Raw genomic sequence first — 13235 nt, forward strand, 5'->3', positions numbered from 1 at the left:
CTTTAAGGCTCCTTAAGGATATTGATAGAAGAAAGTAAAAATATTTTGGACACATAGAAAGGATGGAAGGAGGACTTCTCAGAACAGTAATAGAAAGTAAAGTTCCTGGAAAAAGAGGCAGGGGTAGACCATCAATGAGATGGATGGATGGCGTGTATGGGCAAACAACAGGACTACATGGTGAGGCCTGGTGTGGAACATCATCGAGCATCAGACTGACCATACGGCATCTGTAGATGCCCAGTGAACACAGACAGACATCACAGTATATGTTTTATATTTATAGCAAACCGATGGTATCTACATTCTGCCAATTCTTGGAGCTAGAATGTTTTGAATTACATGCAGCTGAAGCAACCATGAGGCTAGCACAATATATCTTAATTGTCCGTGTTCTTCTGTCCAGTTTGCTTTGCAGAATGAAAAACCATAGTTTCTAGGAGGGAAAATCCTGCCATCTCTGCATAAGAGTAATTCTTTGGAAAATCAGATTTCAGTTCTGTCATAATAATACCTTAAAACGTTTCCCAAAAATTTAGGATAAAGAAATTCCTGAATTTTCTAACCTTTTTCAGAATACTGACTTGAATTCCACAGAGCATCCTTAGGATAAACTTGATCACGTCAAGAATATGATTGCAGCAAAAAAAATAAAAAAAAGTGCCATTTTTTTTTTGCATGCTATCATAAACCATAAGCAGGGCTGTCGCCAGATTAGATCGTGCCCTGAGGCAACAAGTAAATATTGCTCCTGATGGATTATAAGACAAAAATATAAAAAATTTCCAGTTACTATTTTGTTTTTATTACAAGAGAAACATTAATGAAAAACAATTACATAATAATATTAATTAAATGTTTGCACTACGGGGATATTGCAAAATAAAATTGTTTATAAGCTCTTCTAAATTGAAATTATAAGCTATGTCTGCTTCTATCGATATAGTTGCTAGACCAGCCAATCTTTCTTGGGTCATTACTGTGTGCAAATAATTTTTAATCAGTTTAAGCTTGGACAAACTTCTTTCCGCACTTGCTAAGCTAACAGGAATTGTTAGCGTAGCGATGGTGCCTACTGCAATATTGCTGAACAAGTGCTCTTATTTAGCTGTGCCGTGAGGCAGGCTGCCTCTATGCTACACCCTGTCAATGGTACTGACCATAAGAATTCTTAAATATAACACTGTCATTCAGTCAAGTAACATTACTTTTAGTAAAAAATAAATTTTTCCTAAACATTAGTGGTATCCAAATAATTTTTGAATATAGAATAGTTTATATATATATATATATATAGTGTATCACCAGAACTGTTAGTTATGAAATGTAACAGACCATTTTATTCACACCACACACACATATATATCGAGCATTTTTATTAGGCAGTTAATTACAAGAGGAATATCATTTGTCTTATTATTGTCCTAAGAATAATACTACTGTATATTTTAATGCAATATTGGGAAAGCATTTATTGATAAAGTAACAAAGAGTTAATTTTTTTTAAAAATTACTCTTGAGAGCATTATCTAACTTTAATAAACAAGATGAATCAGTACACATATCAAAGAAAGGCACTTTTACTCAAAAAATATATGTAATGCTTGTATAAAAAAGTTAGGTAAAAAATTTTGTTTACAAATAATTCTGATACAAAAATACTTTTTAACAAATATTCAACTGTATTGTTTATTGCAGATGAATGAGTAAACATATGACAATGTATATGTAAACACCAAAACTGACACTAGTAAGTATGTAAATGTATCATTTATATATTTAAAAACAAGGGAAAAGAAAAATCTTAGTTGTTACAAAATACTTGCTATTATAAAGACTTGGTCATAAATTATTAACTGAAATTTGAAGTATGGTACTGTTATTGTTCACATCATAATAGTCTAAAGGGTCCCAATGGTTTCCTACTAATTTTCAGCAGACAGAGTATACAAAAATGTAAAAAGAACAAATAATTTCCTCACGTGTTGTCAAAACTCCTGTATGGGAAGAGGAATAATTTTGATTTTTCCTTCACTATTAAGCCAATATGCTTGTAGTGCTGCTGTTTTCAAGGCCATGCCATCTTCACCTCAGCCTTTCTCTGCTTCTCAGTCCCTTTGATATTCAGTTCTTTACTTTTTGCCCATCCAAATATCCTGCATTTTTTCTATATTTTTCCATTCTTTCTTTTTGAAACCAATCATTTATTGGCTATATTTTATAATTTTCTCTGACTTACGTGTTCTGGCTTTGTTCAACATCATGACACTTTCAATTACAATTAATGCCTTCATTCATTTATCTAATTTTTGTAGTTTCTGTGTGTGTTTCAGTTGCCTATGTCAGTGTTAGTCGGACAATCTCTTGATATATTCTTTATTTATACTCTTATTCTTCCAGATAAGGCTGTTAAGACATCCAGATATTCTAGCTTTTATCATTATGTGATCCTATAGCTATTTAGTTCCATTCCTAAATATTTTATTAACTTGTTTCAGTAATACATTCAATAATGCAGCAGAAAACCGAGCATTACTGAATGTATGCAGCAATTTTTATAAATAATTTTTTGTAGTAAAATTATCAGTTAGCAGAATAAAACATAAATTATTCTTATCTGTTGATTTTAATTTGTATTTCACAAACTATTTTATTTACTTCTTTTATTATTTCACCTATCACTAAGCTAAATAAGGTGAGACAATGAATTTGCCTCGTCTCTTGAAGTCCTGAGTAAAATTTTAATATTAAATGATTAAGAATCATTTACTGTACAAATTGTACTTTACATACTGACTGAAATTAAAACATACAATATGATGAATACAAGATAATAAAAAACACATGAAAAAAAAATGCAGATGGAAATGCATAAAGGAATAGTTACCAACCCTGTATCACAAGGAAATAGTTAAAAATCAGGATGTTCGTATACAAAAGAAAGTATGTTTTAGATTGTAGATGAATTTCATTATATAGTGCAAAACTACTCTCCTTACTGGAGGCCTGAAGTGGCTTATAGAAGTTCCAAGCTTGGTCTATCTAGCTGAGTTTCCAGATTGATTAAGGCCTTAATCCATCTACGATGTATTAATAACATATTACAGGTTTGCAACCTTTTGTGCATGCGATTCACATAAAATAAATAAAAAACAAGATCGTGTCATTTCCTTTAGTGCAGCACCAGTGTTAGGCTAAAGGAAATCAACTGTGCCATCTCTGGAATGGTTGGCCGAGTGGTTAGCATATCTGCTTTCCAACCAAAAGGCTGTGGGTTTGAATCCTGCCATGGGCACAGATGTTTGTGACTGTCTGTGAAAATACTAGTGGTGGTAGTGGGCAATAGATGGCATTGGTGTAGATGGAGAGCTGTAGAGCGTGTCCTCCCTCGATGAGTCTTTGGACTGCTTGTAAGTGCCACATAAATGGGCCAGCTTTGCACTACTACGGGAACAGATTGCCACAACACATGCCATCCTCTCCATGACGAATGCCGCCATTGGCTCCTTACAATCAGAGCTCTCTGTGATACTTAACCCTGAACTTTAGCCCAGTCTCTCTGACATCTCAGAAGCTTTTGCACAGAAAGAATTCCAAAAAATAAAGCACATCAAAAAGTTTAATAACCTGTGTAAATCTAAACCACAACCCCAAATTCAACCACCCCAGACAGTAGTCAATCTATCTTCAAAAAGGCTCAACGAAGATGCTGTCAGTGCCCTAAGCCTCAGCCAAAATTTCACCATCGCACCGAAAGAAGCGCGGTGCTAGATATAACGTATAACATTGAACGTGGAATCTATCACTTGGCACTGGAAACAGCCAATAATATCAGACTTGACATCGCCTCCAAAAAGTAATGTATCATCTGGCCAACTCACTGCTCTCAGAAAATTATGGAAAGAAAAAAAGTATCACCACCACCAGGGCAGATAAAGGTAATGCCACAGTTGTCCTTTAATACAATGGAATATAAACAAAAAATGGAGATTATCCTCTGAGATAGTGCTACCTACATCCCACTTGAACATGATCCCACAAAAACAAGTTAAAAAATTAAAAAACTTGCTTAAAAAAAGTATCCTCCTGGCCTCCAGACATTACAAAAAACTGTTCGCACCCCCCCCCCCCGGAATATATGGGTTACCAAAAACCCACAAACTTAATTCACCCCTAAGACCTATAGTAGATGCCACTAACGCATCGCACCTTGCTATAAACTGTCGAAACAGCTAACTCTCTGACACCTCACCCCTCACTGGACTTACCACATCCTATATAAAAAAAACTCTACCCATTTTAAAACCCTAATAGAAAATCCAACTTTAAATAATAGACATACTGGTAAGCTTTGACATCACCTCATTGTTTACCAATATTCCCTTAAGTGACACCTTAACACTCTTAAAAAAAAGTTTTTCCTTCTGACATCTCTTTTCCTTTGCCATCAATTCTAGTTATTTTTCTTGGAAGAACAAAATTTACAAACAGACAGAGGGAACCACTATGGGTTCCCCCTTCTCACCCCCTCTTGCCAATTTTTATATGGAAAATTTTGAAAAAACAAGCCACGGCTAAGATACGTAGATGATGTGTTCTCTATTTAGCCTCATGGCCCAGACACATTAGACTCCTTCCTCAGTCACCTCAACAGTCTACATCCAAGAATCCAGTTTACGATGTAAAAGGGAAAATAATAATAGTTTACCCTTCCTAGACACCTTAGTTACACACCTTCCTAATGGTACACTTTCCTTCACTGTATATAGAAAACCTACGCACACAGGCAGATAGATTCATGAACATTCCCACCACCACCACCCTTCTCAACAGTATGGCATTATTAAAACTAATGGGAGCCCACAATCTTTGTTCCAGTGGAACCGCCCTTTCAACTGAACTCAACCACATGCATAACACCTTCCTCGCCAATGGTGACAATGATTACAGAATTAAAAATGTAATCAGTTCCTCCTCCGTTCCCCAGCTATCTCTTCAGAAGAAGTTCAAAAATGCCATTCCCATACCTTACATCCCTGGCACATCAGAAAAAATAGCAAAGTCCTTAAAAAAGTACAACCTCCACACAGCATTTATGCCCCACTGTAAACTTGCTACCCTTATCCATTCTACCAAAGATCAGCTCCCTCCTCTGTACCTGGAGTTAATAAAGTACCTTGTTCCTGCAAGCTGGCATGCTTTGGACAGACAGCTAGATCAGCAACTATTCACTTAGAAGAACACAAATCATACATCTCCAATCATGACTATGGTCAGTCTTGCCTGACAGACCATGTTTTGGATACAACCACAGGATTTCCGGGAAAAAAACCACCATGCTCCACCACAGTAAATTCAAAAATGAAAGACTATTTTTAGAATCTGCAGCAGCACTCAGAAATCAACTGAACCTAAATAAATACAGTTGCATTAAACTTCAGAAAATTTGGGAAACATTAATTATCCGAGATCCCACCTTACATTCTAGGCCACCTACAATCGCCCATAGAGGGCACACCACCTAGATAGGACTTTTAAGAGTCACCCACGTATTTAACTTGGTATTATGTTGCATTTGTGTGCGTGTTATTTTTTTGTAATCCCTGAAAAAAATATTGGAATTATTAAAATCAGTTTTAATTTCTTTCCGAGTGATGTTTAAATTCCATTAAGCCTCCAACATAAGTGCCACATAATAATAATCTCCCTACTTGCATGAAGTAGCTTTGAGTGACCTAAGTTTTTTTCTTATTTTTTCAATTCTGTTCTCATTTTTTTCCCCTGATCAAATGCACTGTTTCTTTTTAAAATTTTATTAGCTTTCATCCAAATGGATATCTACTCAATGGATATGCAACTCAAGAAGACTGAGGGTTGGACAATGAGTCAGAGGCTCTGGTCAGTTCTTTGTGTTTCTTGCAAGTTGTATGGAGGTTTTCTAGTTATCTAGCTTGGATAACATAAGCAATTTTTTTAAGAGCAATGATATCCATAACTATGATCGACATTAACTCAACTGCATAAAGATTTTTAATCAATTGCCATGAATATATCCATATATTTCCTCTTAAGACAGCCATTATCAATAATGCACTTATTAAAAATTTGTGTGGTAGAATTCAAAGCAAGATGATGCTGGCATTCTAATAACATTATAAAAAGTACATCCATTATTAGAAATAATTTTGCTTGAACGACTCCATTTTTGATGGATTCACAAAATACATACCCCATATAATACAATTTGTATCATATGCAACCCTATTCCTCTCCAACTATGGATATCTTGAAGTAGAAATAATAATTTTACAAAATGATGTTTTTGTCAAAGCAAGAGCATCAGAAGATAATTTTGTAAATATTTGTATGTATCAGAAAATTTGTATGTATGTTCAACATATTTGTGCAAAGCAGCATTTTTGCAAATAAATATAATTAATTATTATTGTGTGACACCTCCAAGGAATCCTAGGATTCATTGTGGGAAGGCATGCTACTCCACTACACACAACTCAACATTTCCTCTACATAAACCTCTAACTACACAATGACACAACTACCATCAACACAATGGCCATCCACTATCCACCACTAATAGTGTCTGTCTGTAAACTGCATGTGTTCTCATGGCTAATTTACCTGTATGCAAGATGAAAAACCAGAATTTCCAGGAGAATAAACCCCTTCTACCTCCACATGCAATTGGTTAACTAACCTTCAAACTGAAAAAGCCTGTATAAAGATTCCTCTCATTATGAGAAGAACCAAACTCAAGTCTCTTCCAATAGAAGGGCTCAATGTTCCATTGTTCTTCCAGTTGCACTTAATCTGCAATATTAACAAAACTAAACAGACACCATTTGAAGTCTCATTTAGCCAGTAGTATAATATCTGCTTGAGAAAACACAGAATGAAACAAAGGAAATCATATGCTGACAATAGAACACGGACTGAAAGGAACCATACATAAAGCCACACAAAATGACAACTCACTTGAAAAAAATACAAATGCAAACAATAATAAGAGACAAAGGAAAGCACTAGAAGAGAATGTTTAAATTTTAAAATGTTACATTAACTTAATGTCACTTAATTGAAATCTTCATAATAAATTAAATGTTTGCAGTCTGTACTGAACTACTGTTGCAAATGAACACTTGGACTCATGTTTACGAAATGTCCTTGAGTATTACATACCAAATTACAAAAATATTGTAGACTGATTGCAATATCGAACAAGCAATGCAACGTTCAAGCCTCCAGGAAGTTCAAAATAATACAGTTTGTATTATTTTGAACACAAACACTTAATTATTATTATTATAAACAATACTGTCATAAAAGTGCTGTCACCTAGGTTATTAAAGAAGTCTAACCTATACATCACAATATGTGAAAAAAGGGTTTATTTAAAGGGCTATTTGGCTTCTTAGCAATCCCTCTTGTCATTCTGATTATTCTTTAGGATGATCCATAGGTATAAACAAAAGTCAATCACAGATGGATATTTATTAGAGAAGTAAATCTTGTGTAAAAATAATTTTTTTTTTAAACAATAAAGGTTTGTTAGCTCTATCTTTTATTTTTTTATTATTCCTACCAGAAATTTGCTAAAATAAAAGTACAATCCTATCCTTCACATTACAGTTACTGATTTATAACCAGCCAATAAGTTTATCTGGATATAAAATGCTACAAATCCTCACTGTCCTTTTGTTTTATGACCAATAACAGACTATTTGAACTATATGTAAATAGAAGATGCAATAATTAGAGCAATTTAGTGTAAACATCTAACAAAGGGATCTTATTATCCTTTGTCATATGTTGAGATTCTATTTTAGTTATAAACTTTTTCTATTAAAAAAAAAAAAATTCTGAAATACTATGTTGAATCTTGTTATTTTCTAAAAAGAAAAACCTCCTTTAAAAGTCCATTACTAACAACCAATATTAATTGTAAAGCCAATTTTCTTAAAAGGTGTATTTGCATACACACTTTAAGAAAAATGAATCTTAGAAGATTTTGAAACATTAAACATTTAATCTGCATGAAAATTTCAGTACAAATTTACTTCACAAAACTTAAAACCTTTATGATTTAATGGAATGATGGAATCATTGATGGGTGGGGAGGGGGGGTCTTTTCTTTTCATAATGCATATTATTGAGTCAACTCATGGGGTGAGTCAACTAAACGAGTGAAATCAGATATAAGTACCCATGGAGAATAATTTTATATCCTCCAGAGATACTACATCAATGTTGGAGGCTTAATGGATTTTTTACAACACTCAAAAAGAATTAAAATAGAATTTAATACTTCCTATATTTCGTCCTAGTCACTAGGACATCTACGGGGATTACAAAAACAGTTAATGTAACATACACACAAATAATAAACAATACCGAGCCCAACCACGTGGGTGACACTAAAGTCCTATCTAGTTGGAGTGCCCTCTAAGGGCAGTAGTAGGTGGCCTGGAATGTAAGGTGGGACCTCTGGTGATGAGTTTCCCAAATCTTCGGAAGCTTTGTAAAAGTGTTGTAAAAAATCCATTAAGCCTCCAACATGATGTCCTCACAGCACTTAAGCCTCTACACACGAATCCAGAGATACTAATTTCAAAACACTGATGAAGGGTCTTAAATAGTAGTAATTAAAAAGCTACTAGTAAAACAAATTAAACTAGAGACAAATTTATCTTAAATTCTACCTTTATATATAAACCATATATTACTCTGTCATTCCTTACTCTTTGCAGTTTCATTTAAAATAGATAATGCATCAGGTTGAGAATGAGTGAAAACTTGTATCTTTCACAGATGAAGTGAAATGAGTGTCTCATTTACAAAGAGAAAAACAATGTTAACATTAAGCATACCAAAAGATTAGGTACAACAGAAATGACAAAGCTGATCTTGCAGTTATTCAGACTAAATATATGAAAAAGAGAAATTATTTTACAGGAGGCCTTGGAGAAATGAATGTATATCTATACTCTGGAACACATTTTTATGCTCTTTTTTTTGAGACAGGATATTGGCTACAGATGTAGTTGCAAAAAAAGTAAAAGAAAATTGATGCTTTTGTCTCCATATCTTCAAAGACATGCCTTCCCTCAATGAGTCTCTGATAAGTTAGGTATTGGCCGTTCCCTCCATCAGATTAGTTATTTATTCAAGTTCAGCATGTAGTTTCTCACCTTCAACTAAGTACCATTTCAGTCATCCCAGCAAGACAACTTTTTTCGACTATCAAAGACTAGTATACTCTTATCAATATAAGACTACAAATTCATTTGAATAACGTACCTAAAAAAAATTATGCCTAATTATGGCAGGGTTTAGCATCTAGCAATTTAAGCACTAAAATTGCATCTGGAAGAAATAAGCATTAAAAGCATTTATTTTAATCATATAATAGCATAAGACGACAATTAGGATAATTAGAAAAAAAATGGTTAAATCTAGAATCAAAAAGTCCCCATTCTCCCCCCCCCACAACCACCAAAAGGGCATAAACATGCCAATATTTACCATTAATGTGTATTTATTTATTCATAACTGAAATTGAAAACTAAATATAAATTTTTGACTATACATTGTTTAATGAATAATTACATAACACCACCATACAAGAAACAAATGGAATAAAAAAAAAGAGCAAACATCCAAATATATGAATATCAAAAATATATGATAACAGTTAGATAAATTCCAAATACAAACACTAAGTACTTCCTTCAATAAGCCCATCCAAAAACCTGCAATAATTTCAAGACAACAAAGTATACATTCTGAAAATGTTTTCAGAAAAACTTAAAGGGAAAGATACCTTTAAGAAATTATTTGATAATTTTTTTTAAAGTTGTTTCTCCACTAGAGATGTGTAGTTATTCTGAAAACGTTTTCAGAATGTTGAATATTTAATACTTAAGCCTCCAACAAAAGAACAAATATAAATAACTGAAGAAAATATAAGTATCTTCATGTACTATATATATATATATATATATATATATATATATATATATATATATATAGTCATGTCTGAAGTGCTGTGTAATGACTATAAGGAACCATCTTCCATCAGTTTATGCATATCAGTAACCATTCTTCCAAGTAATTCTTTTTGCTGGCTGTCTCTGCTAAAAATATCATCAAGAAATGAAGGATTTGCAAAAAAGTTGAAAACATGATCTATCCTGTTGATGGATTTCTCTGTTAAATGTTTCATTACTAAATCTTTCAAAAGTGCCCGACATTCATTAAATGCTTGAAGAAGAAAGTTCCTATCATATGAAAAGTCCATTTCATAAAAGCTGATTATTGCCAAAACGGTCGAATGAAATTTATTTTTGAATTTCGCTGCAGTTCTCAGCTCTTCCTGATTAAATTGCTCATTACGGTAGAGTATTGCAATTTTAATTACAATCTGAAAGAAAAAATATTAACCATTAGAAATTAATTGAATATTTTGCAAATTTAAGTTAATTTCTAAATAATAGTCCTTGGCTATCCAAAGAAATTGAAGTACCAAGATGGCCATATGGACAAAATATCAACTAATTTATGCTTTGCATCTTGTTATTTCAATGGTATTAAAATATTTTATTTTCAATGAACATTTTGCAACCATGTATTTAATGATGCATAACTGTGTTAATAACTGCGTCATGAAAAATACAGTGGTTAATCCAGATTCATTCAAATAAAAACTTGAAATCATGGTTTTTAATGCTCATAAATAAATTCAGATAATACCGAATTTAGCTTCAATTAATAATTTAGTGTAGCTAATTCTTTTGTGAAGGAATAGAAAAATAAGAAGAGGATTGAGTCTGCTGTATGGAGAGGCAGTATTACTTCAATTGTTTCAATTATTCTGAATGTAGCATATCTGAATGTTCAGGATTATGCAATCTCTCTCACACACACATCCATCCATCCATCTGGGATGCACAGAGAATTTACTAAGGGCTTTTCAACCAAAATGAGCTAACTTATCCTATGAGACTGAAGTAATATAAATTTTTTCCTCTGGCCAAACTTCAAAAGAGATAATTTTTACTTGGAGAGGATAATTCTAAGTTGAGAAAAATCAAATTACTTATCTATAACAACCCATCCCTGCCTTTATCTATATGGAAAGTGAATTGACATTATTATACATAAACAACAAAAAAAATTCTATCATGTAGCACCAGTAACATCCTTACATAAAATTTACAACTCAATATCATATTCTAAAAAATGTATAAATGATGCACTCTAAACATAGCTAAGTTCTCAAAATTTATCATATTTGATAACGTGCAAATTGAAATATTTGTGTGAAATAATGGGACTGAAAAAAGGGGATCATGCTGTATTCTTCATATAAGTCAATGAAGAATATGCAACCATGGAATATACCTTAAACCTCAGGAATGCTAATATCATGCAATTTAGTTCTCAGAAACTCTTTACATATGATAATTTGCAAATTCAAATATTCATAACATTTCTCACATATCTCAGAACACTTCATGATATTAACAAGGAGAAAATAATTTATTGATATTTTGCTGGATTTCTAACCAGTATCTTCAGTGCAAAAATCACAACTGTGGTAAAACAAGGCACTCAATTAGAATGTAGCAAAAACAATTGAAATTATAACTGAAAAAGGAACTAATGATCTACCAAGGTGTCCTTCAGGTGGCTGGATAAAAACAATTAATTCAGAATGACTGTAAGGGCTTTTAACTTACAAGGACTGTCTCCCCATCTCTCAGATTGGGGAGACTGTCCTTGCCAGTTATCAGCATATCCACATATTTAAAATTTTAGGTGACAGATTTCTAGCTACTTTCCAACAGTATTAAATATGCTGAAGCTCATAATTCTTATCTGCTCCAGCAAGAAATACTTAAACTTATTACTTCTACAATGATTTATAAGGACAGGAGGAAAAAGAAATTTAAATCAATGTGACTTTTTGAATGAAAAAATTTATCCAATATGTAAAGTTACACATGATTGCTAGTAAGGTACTATAAAATCTACTGAATCTATGTTTTTTTGGAGGAAAAAAGCTGATGAAGGAAAAGAACCCTATCAAACCTATTTACACACACATACACACTGCTTGTTCAGTAGAATTATAACTAATAACCAATTAAGATATTTTGTCACCTATCAGAATCACAAACAGTCATCATTCACTGATACAGTTCAATCTATCTTCTCACTTATGCTTATCACAAGTTCTTTATGCATCCCTACAAAACAATCTAGACTGAGATCAAATCTAGTGATCCAGGAAGCATGAAATGGAAACCATCCTCCCAATCCATTTGTCCAGAAATCACTCACTCAGGAAGCTAGGCTGGTATAATATGCAAGCGGGAGAAAGGAGCTGTCATTCACAAAGGGGTATTTCGGAGGTATCTACAGGACTACATAATTTAATGTATATGCTAGTTTATTTTAATGGCATTGATAACACAGGATGATAAGAAAATAATGAATATTTATTAACTTATTAGCTGATATTTTTCTGGTATTATATCCAGCATCTTCAGATCACAAGAAAACAGTTTGTCATAGTACACAAAACAACAATTTGGTATAACAATAGGACTAGTTTAAAAAAAATTTTGTAATGGACAACACAAGGAACTAAAGTCCTAATTGGCACCATCTATGCTGGAAAAAGGGAGAAAACAAGTATTAATTAGATCTTAAAATGACTTTCTCCCAGATTTTTGGTAAATTTGCACAACCATACTTGTTAAGGTTTGGAGTATGCTTTAAAGCTGCTGTTGATTCCAAAACAATCTTTCTGACTTATGACTTCTGTGTACCACTTTTGTTTTCTTCCATTTGATCCTGTGTGAAGGGATATCCAAGGTATGGTGTGCTAGACTCAACTTGCCATTACGATAGTGCCAAATGTGTTTTTTTTTATGTTCACCAAGGTAGATCTTCCTGTCTGTCCATAGTAAGCCAGGTCACAAGAACAATGCTCATCCGAGTTGTCAATTAGACATATGGTTTAAATATGGTGCATAGCTGATATTTATTAAGCACTCTAGATATCTTTTTAGATATGCCTTGAATGTATGGGATAAGAGTTTTGTTGTAGTCTTGTGTGATAGACAATGAAGGGGATTTCTGGAGAACATTTAGTATTTTTATCTATCCTATGGGGATTATAGCTATTGGCTAAGAAAGTGTAATGCAAGTGA

The 13235-nt window shown here is 33.0% G+C and overlaps 2 protein-coding genes across 4 annotated transcripts in view; both read right to left on the reverse strand.

Moving 5' to 3' along the window:
- Positions 1–9427, reverse strand: part of LOC150099704 (tumor necrosis factor alpha-induced protein 8-like protein) — a 75833-nt gene extending 66406 nt beyond the window's left edge. Inside the window, exon 1 of the mRNA XM_090404384.1 lies at positions 9316–9427. The gene's annotated coding sequence lies outside the window, so the exon portion shown is untranslated. The remainder of the gene's footprint in view (positions 1–9315) is intronic.
- Positions 1362–13235, reverse strand: part of LOC150099705 (protein salivary glands marred-like) — a 69853-nt gene continuing 57979 nt past the window's right edge. For all 3 annotated transcript variants that reach the window (XM_090404385.1, XM_090404388.1, XM_090404386.1), the window contains exon 4: positions 1362–10438. In XM_090404385.1, the coding sequence (XP_090260511.1) occupies positions 10073–10438 (366 nt within the window). In that variant the 3' untranslated portion in view covers positions 1362–10072. The remainder of the gene's footprint in view (positions 10439–13235) is intronic.

Source organism: Typopeltis vanoorti, chromosome 14 (assembly GCF_054136105.1).
Source record: "Typopeltis vanoorti isolate ZY-2024b chromosome 14, IOZ_Tvanoo_1.0, whole genome shotgun sequence".
NCBI classification, from domain to species: Eukaryota; Metazoa; Arthropoda; class Arachnida; order Uropygi; family Thelyphonidae; genus Typopeltis; species Typopeltis vanoorti.